Source organism: Electrona antarctica (genome assembly GCF_951216825.1).
Source record: "Electrona antarctica genome assembly, chromosome: 13".
Taxonomy (NCBI): Eukaryota; Metazoa; Chordata; class Actinopteri; order Myctophiformes; family Myctophidae; genus Electrona; species Electrona antarctica.
The window spans coordinates 36,491,333-36,507,913 of NC_136794.1; the positions used below are offsets into that span (position 1 = coordinate 36,491,333).

At 39.9% G+C, this 16,581-nt stretch overlaps 1 protein-coding gene across 4 annotated transcripts in view; it reads right to left on the bottom strand.

Annotated features, from left to right (window-relative positions):
* Nucleotides 1-16,581, bottom strand: part of tfpia (tissue factor pathway inhibitor a) — an 83,760-nt gene that overhangs the window by 24,198 nt on the left and 42,981 nt on the right. Inside the window, exons 1-2 of one of the 4 annotated variants that reach the window (XM_079518594.1) lie at nt 12,478-12,589; nt 878-1,072 (exon numbers count right to left, since the gene is read on the bottom strand). In XM_079518594.1, the coding sequence (XP_079374720.1) occupies nt 878-1,025 (148 nt within the window). In that variant the 5' untranslated portion in view covers nt 1,026-1,072; nt 12,478-12,589. Of the gene's footprint in view, nt 1-877; nt 1,073-12,477; nt 12,590-16,581 lie in introns of those variants that run through there. The other 3 variants (XM_079518595.1, XM_079518593.1, XM_079518592.1) reach the window with 3 other exon arrangements.

Consider the following 16,581-nt stretch of genomic DNA (forward strand, 5'->3'; position numbering starts at 1 on the left):
TTGAGGTTTTGCTGTAGCCTCTTGGGATGTTTCAATCTTTATTTTCATTTCCTTGGCCCCACAAATTCAGGGACCCTTTTCCACAGGGGTTGAACCGGTTCAGTTAATTTGAAACAGTGTTTCCACTGAAAATGAACTGGTTCAGAACCCTAAAAGTTGGTTCGGAACTGGAACCAAAAAATAGCTGCCGTTTCCGTGAAAGCACCATGCAAGGTTCCAAGAATCTAGAACAGAACCAGTTCTAGAACCAAAGTTATTTTGGTGGAAAAAGGGCCTTGGTGACACCGTCAATTACTGTCTACACTAAGAAGTTGTCCCCATGGCAAGTGATCGCATTTGCCTGATAAAAGGTGTCATTCTATATTTAGCTAGATACCTCAAGCGAAACAGTCTGCTTTTCATGTTCAGTTTGAGCCACATCTTGGCATAATGGTTTCCTAAATGGGCTTTTAAGCTGCCTTCAAAAAGCCTAATGAAGTGCAATAGCTTTCAAACATGAAATTGATAATTTGCTAACATTCGAGGAACAATGGCCTATACCAGTAAGTCTTAATAAAGAACACCATAATAATCCCTCTAAACGTACTGAAAACAATTGATACAAATTATACTTCTGTGTGAACTTTGGCTGCATGTGGTTGCTAGACCCATTCATCAGATTTCCATTAGAATTACAGCCTACAGTACAATAGTGATTTTAGAAAATGGGTCGTACAAGGTCAGGGACCCATCAGAGGCAGAACAATGTTGGTTGGGATACATGTAAGAACATGTAACCTATTCGAACCAAATAAATACATTAAAACAAAGTACCTCAATTAAAATAGTTGGAAATAACTGATTGCCTGCAACACACTGCATGCATGTCAAAACTCACCGGATACCAAACATGTTTCCGCGCATTCCTCCAAGGTCTCGAAATTGTTTGCATTGCCCCCGCATCCTCCATATTCAAAAGACTCACAGCGGCCTGTGTCAATATCAAAGTAGAATCGGTCCTTGATGGCCTTGCAGGGCCCTTCCATCTTCTTCAGGGCACATAACTCGCTGAAGATGAACCGCTCTCCATCTGCTGTAAACAAAGAGGAAGATAGAAATATAGAAATATATAAAAAAGAAGAAAAAATATATATACGCACACTATTTTGTCCTTCTTTTGTTCTTGTGAATTTAGGTCACAGCAGAAAGCTCTTTAACCTTAGAGATAAGGTATAGTTGCCTGGCAGTCTAGTTTCCAAGGTTAATAGTTTGACAGATTTAAAGTTGGTAAAGCAGTTGCTGGGGGGGGGGGGGGGGGGGAGTCTTGATAATACATTTATCTCTTTATAGATGCAATTTCCATGCAAGCACTCGGGAGTGAATAACGGTGACAGAAAACAAAAACTATCATTCTGGTAAAGGTACATTCACTCTGCAGGCTATTTCACCTACTGCATGCACACAAAATCCCACTCATCATAATCATGATGACAAAGATTATGTGCGGTGAATAGTGCACGGGTCACTTGCATCGCATACAGAACGACAATAGAGCGGTTTGGAACAGCTTGCAAGCGCGTAGGCGTAATGCAGTGCCTGCGTAACCCCTCAATCACATCACTCATAACAGCGGGCGTCACGGCGAGGAAGCAGGTGACATGGAATGCTCCCCAGCTCTAGCAGACACCTGTCAGAACGTTAAATCACTCTCTCTGTGTGGTGCACGCACGGAGGCTGCTCTCATCTGCCCTCATGCCTGCCTTTTATAGGTCAGGTTATAAGTCCCTGTCACACACCGTGAAGCACAGTTAGTCCAGGGCACCACATGCACACAAATAACATTCACACTAGCCTACGTGCGACTCTTGCGAGACATCTTATTTGTTTTGTGCACCCGGGTATGTTTAATAACCTCTGCAAGAGGTCTCTATTTTGGCAACCCACTGGCAATGAGTAGGCTACTACTGTAGGTATTGAGGTATTGTGGTAAAGTAATTTTCAAGGTTCAATATTTCTTTATTTTTATGTCTTGTGTACATACAGGTACATAAGTGTAAAATGATTTTGTTCTGGTTCTGGCACAATAATAAATCTGCTGTATTTACGACAAACTAGGGAAAAAGGAAAAAAACTAAGTCGACAAGCAAGGTGTTTGAAGGTGATATGTGAAAGGTCCTTAAGCATAACATCTATTATAAACATCTGACTTATGTAAAAGCTGTAGTGTGACCTGTGCCAGTGTTCTTTAAATTGTTCAAGTTGATGATTATAATTGTCACACAAATAATTGTGATTAACAATTTAATTGTGTTTTTTTTGCATTGAACATTGGAACGTTAGCCTACAATTTGTATTTCTGTTAGCCTACAATTTGTATTTCTGTTTGCCTTTAAGGCTTTGTAAATCACAAAGAAATTATGACAAATAGCTTAATACACAGAGAAATCACTGACACATTAAATCATTCTTTATATATATATTTTTATATTTTTCTTTCCAAAATCTTTCCAGAATAGCAGAAAAGCTTACAACACGTCACAACATGTCACTTTGTGACGTGTTGTCATGTCACGTCACAAATTCCAAAATGCCATTTTGGATTTTTTTTGGGGGGAAATATATTATTTTGGTAAATGTTTGAAAATGTATGGACGTTTTTCAACATGGAAAGAATTGATGAATTGAAAAATAATTGTGATTATCTCAAATCATTGTGATTATGTAATAATTGTGACAGGCCTACATGCAACCCCTGACCCCAGTAGGTTTTGGCGTAGTTTCTGTGTACTGTAAGTACGTTTTAAACTGTAATGATGATGAGTGCATTTGGCAGACATACACCACCTGGGTGTGTAAGCTTAATCATCACCCAGACCCTTTATTATATTATATATTGTGATCGAAAGGCAGGCGAGCAAACATTCACTATACTGCAGGAATCCTTCCCTGCAGGGTACAAAGTTCCACCCCAGCGCTCCCTTTTATTACTGCCAACCAGGCCTGTCCCTGACAGTCCCTCTGCCAGGCAAGATGTAGTAGGTATAATGGAAGCATAGACTCATCTCAACTCTCCCTAAAGCCAGCACAAACCCCCACAAACCCCCGACCCGACCATGCAATTCCAACAGACTGTATATAAAGTATAAAACCATGGAGGTGGAATGCCAACGAATTTCCTCCTGGGGTTGAAATCAAAACTCACTATCTCGATGCTGTGTTTGCAGGTTGGGTGTGTTTTCCCCCACCGCCTCATGATATGTTTTATTATATGGTGTATTTGCGTTCTTCTTGTTAGGCAGATAAGCGGCAGTACGGTCATCCAACAATGGGGGGGGGGGGGGGGGGGGATTGTTTGTCTTGCTATGTAAGACAAGCAATCTCAGTGGTATACCGGCCCCATTTGGGATATGTAAACAACACACTTCCACAGCTGGAACCTTGCTGAGCAAACTTTAAAGGGAAAATAATGACAAGCCGCCAGGCAATGATTACTAGTTTCTTTCACGTCGTAGGCCTCAAGTCACACTGTGCTGCAGTGGAGCTATTTGTTTGCAAGGAAACGCAGCCACTGGCTGGTGTAAAGTGTGATATGTATTTTATTGTAAATGAAAGTATTACATTAAGCTAGGAATTTGTTTCCCAAGGATGTGAGGATAAACAGGATGTTCCTATTGATTTCCTAACCCCTTCTTCTGAGACACACAGAAGTACAATAAGCAGTACTTATCCGCTCTGAATTATTGAGCCGTGTCCAGCTCAGCTCCAAAGACAAGACTACCAAAGACAACAATGTGAATTTCCCAACTAAATACAGATATCAGATATCACCAAGGGGCTGTCGGTCTCGGACATTAATCAAAACATTGTGTCTGTGTAGCAGCCAATAAGGGGCCTCTAAGAAAACAAGAAAAACAAGAAAATGTGTCATGCAAAGACACGCATGCATGCAGGCACACTGTCCAACATGCAAGAATAAATTATTGAAATGCAGTCTTGGTATGTGCGACCATTACCGTTATTTATATGGAACATAATCAGGCCATCATCTTAGTTCAGCCAGCTCAAACTAAGAAAGAACTGTTAGTGAACAGTCTGAACACACATTTTTATATCCTCTAGATATAACTTCACCGGTTAAATGGTCTACATTTCAATCACTGATTGATTGATTGATTGAATATTTTATCAGACATAAATGTAAAACATTACAAGTAAAGGACAAACACAACTAAAAGGATTTCACCCAAAAAGTCCTTGCGGTCTTGTTTCCATTGGGGTCCTACTGTACAATATATCCAATTCATCAACAGCTGCTGGATGCATGCAACCATACAAGGCGCCAACCTGCTTATCAGGAGCAGTTTTGGGTTCAGTGTCTTGCTCAAGGACACAAAGCCGCTGCAAAGCTGCTCTACCTCCTGACTGCAGCAGAGGTGGCAACATTAATAATGAGTTATTCAAACAAAGAATCCTTTTGGATATATGCAAAGGCCATAGCCCCTGATTAAATTAAACCAATTAAGTATGTCTCTGATTTACAGTTTCTGGGGGGCAACAACTGTAATAAAAATACAATAACTGATAGCAGTTTGGTGGTGTGGTAGGATACTGAATGGTCTTAAAATGATGATCTTTAATATATAATGATTTCACATTGAAGAAAAAAGAACACAACATAAAATATCTATAAACTACGGCGTGACACCACAAATCAAGGTTCAAGGTTTCTATATTGTTATATATATATATATTTTGTACGGGTACATACGATTTCATTCAGACCATGTATTACTAAATTGTACTCCAGTTCTCTTTGTCATAATTCAAAAGATATGTAGACTGGTGCCACAGTATTATTATTTCTCTGATAACTGTCCAAATACAAATGCCAAAAGAATTTGCACACGTGCGCGCGCGCACACACGCACACGCACACACACACACACACACACACACACAATTTGCTAGAAATATAAACAGCTCACATCATCGTTAGGCAGTATTGCCAACATATTTTATTTGTTTGTTTGTTTGTTGATTTATTTTAATAATACATGTTTGTCAGTTTAAATCCTTCTCTGGCTATTTTCTAAATTCATCTGTAACCATCCCCAGCTTCATAAACTGTCATCAGTAATTAAGTACGGATTTCTATGCAAATTCATAATCCTACTCACACAATGCACGCCAAGCCGAACAACAAATCAGCATTTGAATCTGTCCTCTGAAATATGTACGATTTTAAATTAGGCACAACATTTTGGATTGCATCAGACTTGGAAGCTGGTTTCATCTGTCTTGGAGACAGGCTACAATCTTTGCCAAGATTCGCACGCACGCACGCACGCACGCACGCACGCACGCACACACATGCACGCCACAAATCATGCAAATCATATTTTGGATATTTACTCAATATGTAGCTCACACAATACAGGCAGGCAGCCCCCAGGTCTCAACTTGTACAGGTAAAAATACCAGCAGAAATGTCCCATAGCTATTGTATTATCTTATATATATATCTCTTGCCAGGATTAAATCATACATTTTGTGATGTCCTGGGAGAGCAACCAAACTGTTAAGAGTTTCTGATTGGCCAATCAAAAGTCAAACACTAAAGGTCCCTGCAGACTGCTGCCGTTCTTCGGGAAAACAGCGGAAAAACCCAGAAACAACGCAGCAGTCTTCTAGGACCTTAACTGGCATGCTGTGCTGGACTATGAGAATAACAATTAATCACACAAATCAATTTAATCGATTCAACTCACCACATTTAATACAATAATTGGTTTTACAACAAAAAAAAGAACTAGGACTGCTGCAGAGAAAGGGAGAGAGAGAGAGAGAGAGAGAGAGAGCATGAGATTGCCCATACAGAATTACATTCATAAATCCCCAAAGTGTTGGGGAAAATTATAGCCCATACATTACTAGCTGAGGCTTAAATGCTAAACTAGTGTAAGGTACAGTATATTACAATATTATTATTGCCAGAAGCATATTACAAAAGGGGTTTGAGACGCAGAAGTCATATACAGCATATCTGCATGTGTCACCAATGCTCATTATTCTGTAAAACATCCTTTGGAAAATGGCCACATTCCCGTAGACAATCTCCAATGAACTGGCTCTGTTAACATACAGTAAGCTTTTTCTAAAGCATTTCCGGAGAGCTTCAGAGGCAGAGACTGTGGCAGAGGGCCTCAGAGATACAGTAAAGAAAGCGATAGAGAGCGAACGTCAAAGACAGATGCGAAGACAGTTTGCTGAGAGGGCAGTCCAGAGCCATGTCTTGGACAGCTTGACAGCTCCCATTGGTTCATGTCCTCCAGACCCTGTTAAATTGGCGACTATTGTGAAGGGGAGGGGAAGGAATAGGATGGAATTTGTAGTTGTACTGTATGAATTAATTTGTCAAAACGGGTAGGGAACCAATCAAAAGGGCACATCAATCCTGTGTGCACAACATTCTTAGCGGAAAAGCAACCAAATGTACCCTTTATTGTTCTGTAACTCGGAGCGTACAAGAGGAGGAAACAGACCCTGTACAGATCCATTTGGTTCACTTTGCACACTCTCTGAGTTAGTTAAATGAGGGTTTTACTGTGCAGGCGTAGAACATGAAAAGCTGCCTCACATCTAGCGCCACTCGTAAAATAAATATATAAAATATAATAATAAGTTCCCCATCATGTACCTGTAACCCAACATGACCTTCGACTGCATCGGCCATAGGCAATCACAGACATTCACTGTAACATATTGTACTGTGCTGTACTGCTCATACTGTACTGTACAGTAGTTCTCATACTGTACTACTCATACTGTACTGTACTGAACTGGGTTGCACTGCACTGTATACTGTACTACTCATACTTTACTGTACCGTACTGTGATGTACTACTCATACTGTACTGTACTGGTAATGTGATGTACTGTGCGACTCATACTGTACTGTGCTGTACTCTACTGTACTGTACTACTGGTACTGTGCTGTACTGTACTGTGATGTACTACTCATAATGCACTGTACTGTATATATTCACTGTGCAGTAGTAGTACTCGTACTGTACTGTGCTGTAGTACTGTACTGTACCGCACTGTACTGTGCTGTACACCTTTTCATCACAGTAAAATAACATAGTACAGTATGTCATTCAAATGCAAACTGTATGGTAAATATGCAAGTTGGAAGCATGCAATGTATTGTGTGTGGTTTTCCATTCATTAGTGTTTGTGCATGGAGAGATTTGTGCAAACAGGGAGGTTTGGTAGAAGAAGAGGAACGGATAAGGATGCACTGACTGCGGTGGGCAAAGGGTTGAGGTTATAAGCCATTGTGCTATTATACAGCTTGCCTCAAAGTGTTACAGTTGCACCCATCTATCAAGGTAACATATATGGACCACAGTGCCCAAAGCTGTTCAGCTTTATTGATTTGCAAGGATGCCAAGGGTTAATAAGAATGATCAGAGTTATGGTGAGAGGCATAATTTCTAGGCGTCCGCATGTGCACATGCATGAGTGTGTGGGTGTGTGCTTGTTTGAGTGACGGGGAGTGGCAGTCAAAATGAGGTAACAGAGATAATGCCAGCAATAACAAATTAATCCTACAATCATAAACCGATTATAAAACAATAACAACTGTGGTTTATGAGGTTTTCAAAAGAAACAGGAACGCCTTTCTGTGGAGGTTGTAACTGAGGCCAATGCCACCCGACATGTATCGGTGAACGCCATTGGAAACGATAAAGACGTGACAAAAAGAATGACGCCCCACACGACAGAACATGAGTCACAGCTTGTTTCCTAACAGTAAACACGGGTGATTTTCGCCCGGACAATTATATTTGTCATTTTCATAATGTTTGAAATAGACACTCGTCCTAAGGTGTGATTTATTGTGGCCCTAAGGATGAATACAAAATCAATATCAACATCCTAATCCTGTCCAATAGGGAAATTATGACAGGCAGTTTCTGCTGTCAAAATATGACTCAAATAGACTATAGATTTTTAAGGTGTGCTTTGGGGCCCTAAGGATGAATACAAAATGAATATCAACATCCTAATACTGTCCAATAATTAGATAGGGAAATTATGACAGGCAGTTTCTGCTGATGTCTGAGGTGGGTGGGTCTTTCAGTACCTTCATGATGCTCAGTGACATCATAGAAGGTAGGTTTGTTTCCCTGCCCACATCCCTGTTTTTTTTCTACAGGCAGATGTTCACGTGAATTTCACCTGTATTTAGTGAGTGGCAGTCAAAATGATGTAACAGAGATAATGCCAGAAATAACAAATTAATCCTACAATCATAAACCGATACTGTACTATGAAACAATAACAACTGTGGTGTATGAGGTTTTCAACAGAAACGGGAACGCCTTTCTGTGGATGTTGTAACTGAGGCCAACGCCACCCGACATTTTTTCGGTGAATTCCATTGGAAACAATACGACAAAAAGAATGACGCGACACATGACAGAACATGAGTCTTGAGATGAACAGTTTGTTAATCCTAGAACACTAAAACACGGGTGATTTTCACCCGGACAATTATATTTTTGTGATTTCCATAATGTTTGAAATCGTCCTTTCTGTGATTTGGGGCCCTAAGGATAATAATAATAATAATAAAACTTTATTTGTATAGCACCTTTCATGACATGAAATGCAGCTCAAAGTGCTTTACACAAAAAAGAAAAGAAAGGCAAGGCATAAACAATACAGTGAGGACATGAATAACATTTTTTTTAAAAGACAGATAAATCAATTAAAAGCAAGGGTGTAAAAGTGGGTCTTGAGCTGAGCTTTAAAAATGTCTACAGAGGCTGCCTGTCGAAGGTACAGTGGGAGTTTGTTCCACGCCGTTGGCCCGTAGAAGCAAAAAGCTGCTTCCCCGTATTTTTTAGTTGCCATTTTTTTAGGATGAATACAAAATCAATATCAACATCCTAATCCTGTCCAATAATTAGATAGGCAGTTGACAGGCAGTTGCTGTCAAAATATGACTCCACAGTCAAAAAACACTGTTTGAAATAGACACTCATACTTTCTAAGATGTGATTTGGGGCCCTAAGGATGTTGAATATAAACATCCTAATACTGTCCAATAATTAGATAGGGAGGGGGGTGAAATTATGACAGGCAGTTTCTGCTGATGTCTGAGGTGGGTGGGTCTTTCAGTACCTTCATGATACTCAGTGACATCAGAAGGTAGGTTTGTTTCCCTGCCCACATCCCTGTTTTTGAGGGGCGCTAGCCCCTCCTATTTACAGGTTTAATGTTTGTTTTTAGTTCAATGTTTGTTTTAAAAACGCCATTGACAATGAAGGGGAAAATGTATGTCATCTTGTCCCTAACACAAACATTAAATGCCATTTAACAATAAAGATAATTTAATGTTTGTTTTGTCACCGTTTGTTTTACATCACCATTACATCACCAAATCATAGCAACATGAGTTAGACTTTAATATATTAGCGCCCCTCACTTCACACGGGTGTGATTTCTTTTTTCTACAGGGAGATGTTCAGGTGAATTTCACCTGTGTTTAGTGATAGAGTAATAGAGAAAAATCCCATTGTGGGTATATGGGATTTTTCTCTATTCTTCTTTTCTTAATTCTTGTACTGGAACATTCTCACATAATATGTGAGAATGAACTTCTCCTTTGGTCCTGGGACCAAAGGAGAAGTTCCCAGCTCCATTATTTGTTTAAAGGGTAAGACCACTTTTTTAGAGGTTTGGGTTGTTTTCTTACCTTATTATGGGCAAACTATTCCATTCCATGAGTTATTTCGCTCCGTTGTGTTGTTTATTAGCAATTTAAGAAATAAAAAATAGGGTCCATTGACTTCCATTGTAACGGATTAACAGCTCTCAAAGTCAAATGAACGCAACAAAAGCTGATTCTGACAGTTTATGACATCAGGAAAACTCATGCGGTTTTATTTTTAATAAAAAATATCAACTTTGTCTTGTTTTGACTAATTTGTGTAGAAAGAAGATCCGGTAGGTATGCCTACGCCGACCGAATCACTGCTGAGAAAAACGATCTGATTGGACCAAAACTGTACACCACTTCCTTATTGGAAATGACGGGGATGTAAACACATGGATTTGATCTCGTCCGCTTGTCACTAAAAACATACACAGTGGACGTGTTTGAGGGAGACACTTTAGAAGACACTTTAGAAGAAGTGTGTAAAGTGTGTGTCTGGGACTGCTCATATGCGAGGCTGCAGCTGGATGCATCTCAAACAGTGTGCAGACTTCTGTTTACAAACGAAACCTCGCAAGACGACCCGCGAGAGTTGGGAACTGCTTCAGTCTATCTCCGACTAAAATAGTAACTTTATAAATCTATCTTAAAAGACGAAAATAAAACCGCATGAGTTTTCCTGGTGTCATAAACTGTCAGAATCAGCTTTTGTTGCGTTGGTTTATGTGCTAAAAGACTGTTTCCCCGTTACAATGGAAGTCAATGAGCGTCTTTTTTTATTTCTCAAATCTCTAATAAACAAAACAGAGCGAAATAACTCATGGAATGGACTAGTTTGCCCATAATAAGGTAAGAAAACAACCCAAACCTCTAAAAGTGGTCTTACCCTTTAAGGAATATTATTTAAATAATACCCACGTTTTTCACAGATTTTGTCCTCCTATAGGGCCCCCCATAATATCTATTTTTCTGGTTTTTTTTGGTGAAAAGTCTTGATGAAATATTAAAGAAGAGTACCTCAAGTTGCCATGTGTTGCTGTACTTCAATATATTTTTATGAGAAATATTTGTTATGGAATATTTTACATTGGGAAAAATATACCTGTGTTTAGTGATGGTGTGACAAAATGTATGTTTAGTGTTCTAGGGTTAAAACAACGGGCCTTTTTTGTCCTGAGCAGACACCGTTCAGGCAGCTGAACACGATGACCTCATTCCTGCACGGTTCATGAACATGCATGGGCCATTAGCACGCCACGACGACGTGAAGCTACATGCTGGGCAGATCAAAGTGGGCTCAAAGGATCAATGTTGATTTTACAGATAAAAACTAAACGAAAACTATTAATAAAGAATTAGCCATGATGACTAAGACTATGACTAAAAATACTGACAAAAAAACTAGACTAAAATGTGGGGAGGGGTACTAGTGGAGAAGAGCTTGAGTGTTGTGCTTTGAAAATAGCAGATCTACAAGCTCACAGCGCGTCCCGCTGCGATGCATAGCCATCAATTAAGGCACCGCCAAAATGCATTTTTGTCGACAAAATCAACTAGTCGACTATACAATTGTATGATATATTTAGTCGACTAAAACTCTAAAAAAGGTAACTAAAATATGACTAAAACTAAATTAAATTGTATTCAAAAGACTATGACTAGAGGACTAATACTAAATCAAAAAGTGCTTTCAAAATCAACACTGCTTTGGATGAAAGCTCACACCAAAGGACACATTGGTATATCCAAGTGCAAGTGAAGTAGCTGCCTGTCCTCTCTCTTAGAGGAAAGGGTATTTTCTGGCTGTAAGATCGCACAATATGGGCGAAACAACATCCATATTATTATTTACTATAGCTCGACCTATACAGTATCTAGGCCAGACTTTTGGACGACATTGGTACCACTATACCAGCAGTTTTGCAACCAAAGTGTCCCAATATTGTCATCATATACGAAATGTACAGTATCAAAAGCTAACAACATGTTGCATTGCAACGTGTTATCTTGAAAATTGTGTTCATTCTGTATCTATTAAAACATTTGTATTAATAAAATATATTTGTAATAGATTGAATAGATAAATTGATTAGGACGTTTTGCACTTTGCACACAAAATATCGGTCAAAAACACCGGCAGACCCAAACCTTTCGGTCCCAAAACCGTGACATCTTCTTGTCCTCTAATATTTACTACCACGCCTGCCATAGGGCACTTATACCGCACAATTGGTCTTTCTGTATAACAAGCAGCAATCTAGCTAGCACTGCAGAGGGGGGAGGGCTTCTTAATTATCTAAAAGCTCCCAATGAGAAGCACACGTTTTTAATCAGAGCAGTTGTGTTGGTATGGCAGGTGGTGGGGGAGGGAGAGGTTGCAATGAAGGAGCTAATTGTCACTCTGCCGCTCAATAGCTTATGTAGAGCTATTTGTCCGAGCCGTGCTCGGCTTCGCATTCATCACGGCTTGTCTTTGCCGCCCTCGACCTCTGAAGTTGTGTTTCCTTTTTTCTTGCTGGAGGGATTGGAAAGTAATAAATCAAACTCTCTCTCTGCCTCTCCATATTAAGCTCACTCTCTTCCCTGTATCTGGCAGCAGAGATCTCCAATGCAATGGCTGGCGTTTATCTGGGAAAACCTCAGTTTACCTACCAATGCTGGCTCGATGGGGGAAAATCTACCCCACACTCCCAGTCTCCCACTAACCACCCTCCTACTCCTAGGCATTCGCATTCTATCTTTTCCTGGCAATATCTGCCATGAGCCTCTACCTGATTTTCACCTGGCCTTGTACGATAATGGCTTGTGTCAATCCGTCCTTGTGTGGATTCCTCTGCAGATCCCTGGCTCTGGGAGTTTACCAAGCTCTGGTGAACCAAAGCAATCCCCACTGCTGCCAATTAGAGACCAATAAATTCAACAGGTGCGTTTTATTAGCTCAACCTGCAGGATGATGACGCATCTCCTCACAGTCGGTCAAGCTTGGTATTAGAAACCAAACAACATGCATTTCTCGCCCCTTTATTTGATACAAAATGGCCACTACTAAACTCAGAAAGAGCATATGGTGAATGCTGACGCAAACATAAGTTTGCCATACGTTGTAACTTGTAAAGGGCTGCAGGGAGGGATGTACCAAAGCACCATCTGCTAGGGTCAGGAAGTCCCAATTACACAACACTCTTGAGTTATTCACAGCATCACCAACAACCAAACCAAATGATTTACAAAGGCAAAAACAGATATCACTCAAACGTGGTAAAATCAATGGGTTTCATATCATTACAAAGAAGAACACCAGGGGTGTAATATCAAGATCATTTGTCTAGCAGCCTAGAAACAGAAAGACGCACTGCATTGTATTGCATATCTGACTGAAAAATGAAATGATTCACTTCAATTGCAAGATCCTCTGATCTGATTTCTAAGAAGGTTTTTCTACAGGGAAAGGGACTTTAACATATAGGTTGAAAACATTAGTATCCGAGAAATGACAATTATCCAATATATGCATTGTTTTATTTTTTCACGGTTGAAAAAAAATAAGTATATCACAGACCCCAGATTGGTAATGTAGGTCAATAATATAGGGCTTGTTATTTGAAAGTCAGTACTCTTTCACAGACTATATAGGAAAACCAACAGGACAATAACAGAGCACATCAAATGAAGAGCTTGGGTGGGTCTTGATTTAACCAATTATATATACACAAAATAAATCAATTATAATAAAATATATATAATTGATGAATTGAGTAACACTTTCACCTAGCCCTAGCAGGTTGCATTACTTTGGGCATGTCATTATAGGCGAACATTCTCAAAAGATTTCAAGAATAGTGAAACCGTGACCCGTTGCGAGCTTGTAGGTTCAGCTATTTTCACTATTTGTACATGACACTGTTGTACAACAAAGTATAAAGTAGGGCTTAAGTGGTTAATCACATAATCAGACAAAACGAGCCAGTCAGTTATGAAAAATCTACTAGAATATCGTCTTGCCGATTCATATATAACAAATATGCATACTGTATACACACACTTCTCAATATTCGATTAATCATAAAGTCATCGATAGAATAATGACTATACGAAAATAATCAATATAGTTGCCCTAGATTCTACCCAAGGCCAAAAGGCTGCTTCGGAGCGTATATGGGGTGCGTAAACAATCTCTCTTGGTGGCATGTGAGGTCTTGAGTAACCAACAAAACAAAGGTTCCACCTGTTTGTACTTGTTTGCATTTGCTTGTGAGGTCTACAAAGCTCCCAAGTTATATCTGATACTGAATATCTTGGGCACGTTATTTCAACTGAATGCCTGCTCATGTTTGTTTCGCCTGTTTACACACTGTGAGGTCTACTTGGCTCAACTCCCTCCCTGGAGACCTGCAAACTCGCCTGCTTGGCTTTAGGCAGAATTTGCATTTGTTTCTCATCGAGGACAGCTTCATGCTGTGGTGAAATCACCGTGACTCCGCGAGCCTCCGATCTACTCTGCGAGAGCTGAAGCAGCTAGCATGGAAACTAACGTTGGTCATATGGCTTATGGATCCTTTCCCTCTGACATTGCACACAACCATGCTGCTATCCACGCGTCCATCCGATAGCTTTTAAATCTAAATGTCCCATCCATGGAGCAAAAGCGATATAAGCGGCTTCTTCATTCGATTCGTTTGGGTTTTGTTGTTGTCTGACGGAGCTGTAGTGTAGACAGAGTGGACTGCTGCTGCTCGCTGCTCTATGCTGCAGCTTATTCAGTACTTGAAACGCGGCCAGTGAGAAACGTTCTGTGGTGAAAAAAAAGGTGCGATTAAATGCGTTAATTTTTTTAGCACGTTCATTTTTCTGTAGTTAATTAATCTCAATTAACGCATTAAAGTCCCAGCCCTAATATATATATATAACTTTTTCTTTGTTTTGTTTTATATTTTTATATAGCGTGCATGCGTGCGTGCGTGTGTGTGCGTGTGTGAGAGAGCGAGACGTATTCAGTGTGGTCAGTGTGAGAGTGCTCTCTCCGTTATCCGGTTTTGTTTCTCTTCATGGGTTCATGCACACAAACGCAAATTGTGCACATTCATTGTAGACATATTCTGTCTTTATATGTATATCACATTTCACTGTGCATTTGGCCCGCGAGGCTAAGTATATTTATTGGTTTTAACAAAATTAAGGACAATAAACACAGACATTACACAACAAGAACATAATAACAAACAAGAAAAGAAAAGAAAGAAAAAGAAAAACAGCTCAGTCAGGCACAACACTATTGTAAATAAAAAGATGGAATATACAAAGACATGGCAAGAACAATGAACCATAATGGCAATAAGTGGCTATTGATAGACTCCCATTCAGGAAATGCATAACATGTCTCGCAGAGTAGACCGGAGGCTCGCGGAGTCGCGGTGATTTCACCACAGCATGAAGCTGTCAAGCTGTCCTCGATGCGTAACATACTGAAGCAGCTAGCCATGGTTCACATGATAATCATGTGCAGGAGGATGCTAAACGCACACCAGTCTTAGTAGTGGTGCCAGCTCACGGCAGAAATAACTAAAGAGTTTAAGTCTTAAAAAGACAAAAAGAGTGGCTGCACACACTGATAGCCAAAGAGCCGATTATTTATTAGGATGCAGAGTAAAACCAATGTTTCGGCAGTACAACTGCCTTCTTCATACCCTGAAGAAGGCAGTTGTACTGCCGAAATCAGGTAGAGGCTCATGGCAGATATTGCCAGGAAAAGATAGAATGCGAATGCCTATTACAAAGCTTCTAATTAATTAGATTACAAATTTTAATCGAGTCCCAGCCCTAATATACTGTACTGTTGGTACTTTAAGTACATTTTCATGCCAGTACTTTTACTCAAGTACATTTTCAATTCCGGACTTGACACTGTAGCTGTATTGACACATTGACTTAGGCCTAAGTAAAACAAGTACTTTTTCCACCAATGATTTTTACTTCAGAGCTGATGGTGTTCTCAACCTGTGGGCTGAGGCCCAACTGGTGGGCCGTGAGGATATTAAGTTGCCCCCCCCCAAATAAATGGCAAAACATTTTAATGATAATATATCAATATTCAAATAATTAATGTTTTTAAAAAAAGTTACTTTTCATTGTGTTACTGATCCAAGCCGGAACAAAATTGATATATTTCATTGCTGTTTGTTTTTTTGTTTTTTGTAATAGATCAATGCTGTTGGTCAAACTTTACATCTCTGTGTGTTAACACAGAGATGTAACTAACTAAGCAAGATGCTGTTTGTTGAAGCAGAAAAGAGGAAGAAGCTGTCGTATGTCAACATTCACACGACTAGACTTATAAACGACTAGATCAATAAAGGTTCCCAGTTTGATCCCTGGCTTCTTCTGCATGGTCTCGTGTCAGTGTCCTTGAACAAGACATTGAACACCCCTCACTGATGAGATGAGGTGATGAGGTGCCTTGTATGTGTGGAATTCACTTACTAACTGGGAATGTGTGTGAATAAATGAATGTGACACACACACACACACACACACACACACACACACACACACACACACACACACACACACACACACACACACACACACACACACACACACACACACACACACTCTAAAGTGCTTCGGACAAAAAGTGCAGACCATTTACAATTTTCTTGATGGAAGTGGATATGATTATAGTGCCAAATCAATGGGATGACCAGAAAGCGAGAGCCTCCTCGTCTCCTCCTCTGTGCAAATGCCACGCCTCAAACGATCCGTATACTGTAGATGCCTGGCACTCAATTGGATGGGCGGATCAATACGGGAGTCCTTTTCAACGATGCAGGTTATCGTTCAAAACAATACAAATGAGACAATGGCAACACTTCTTATCT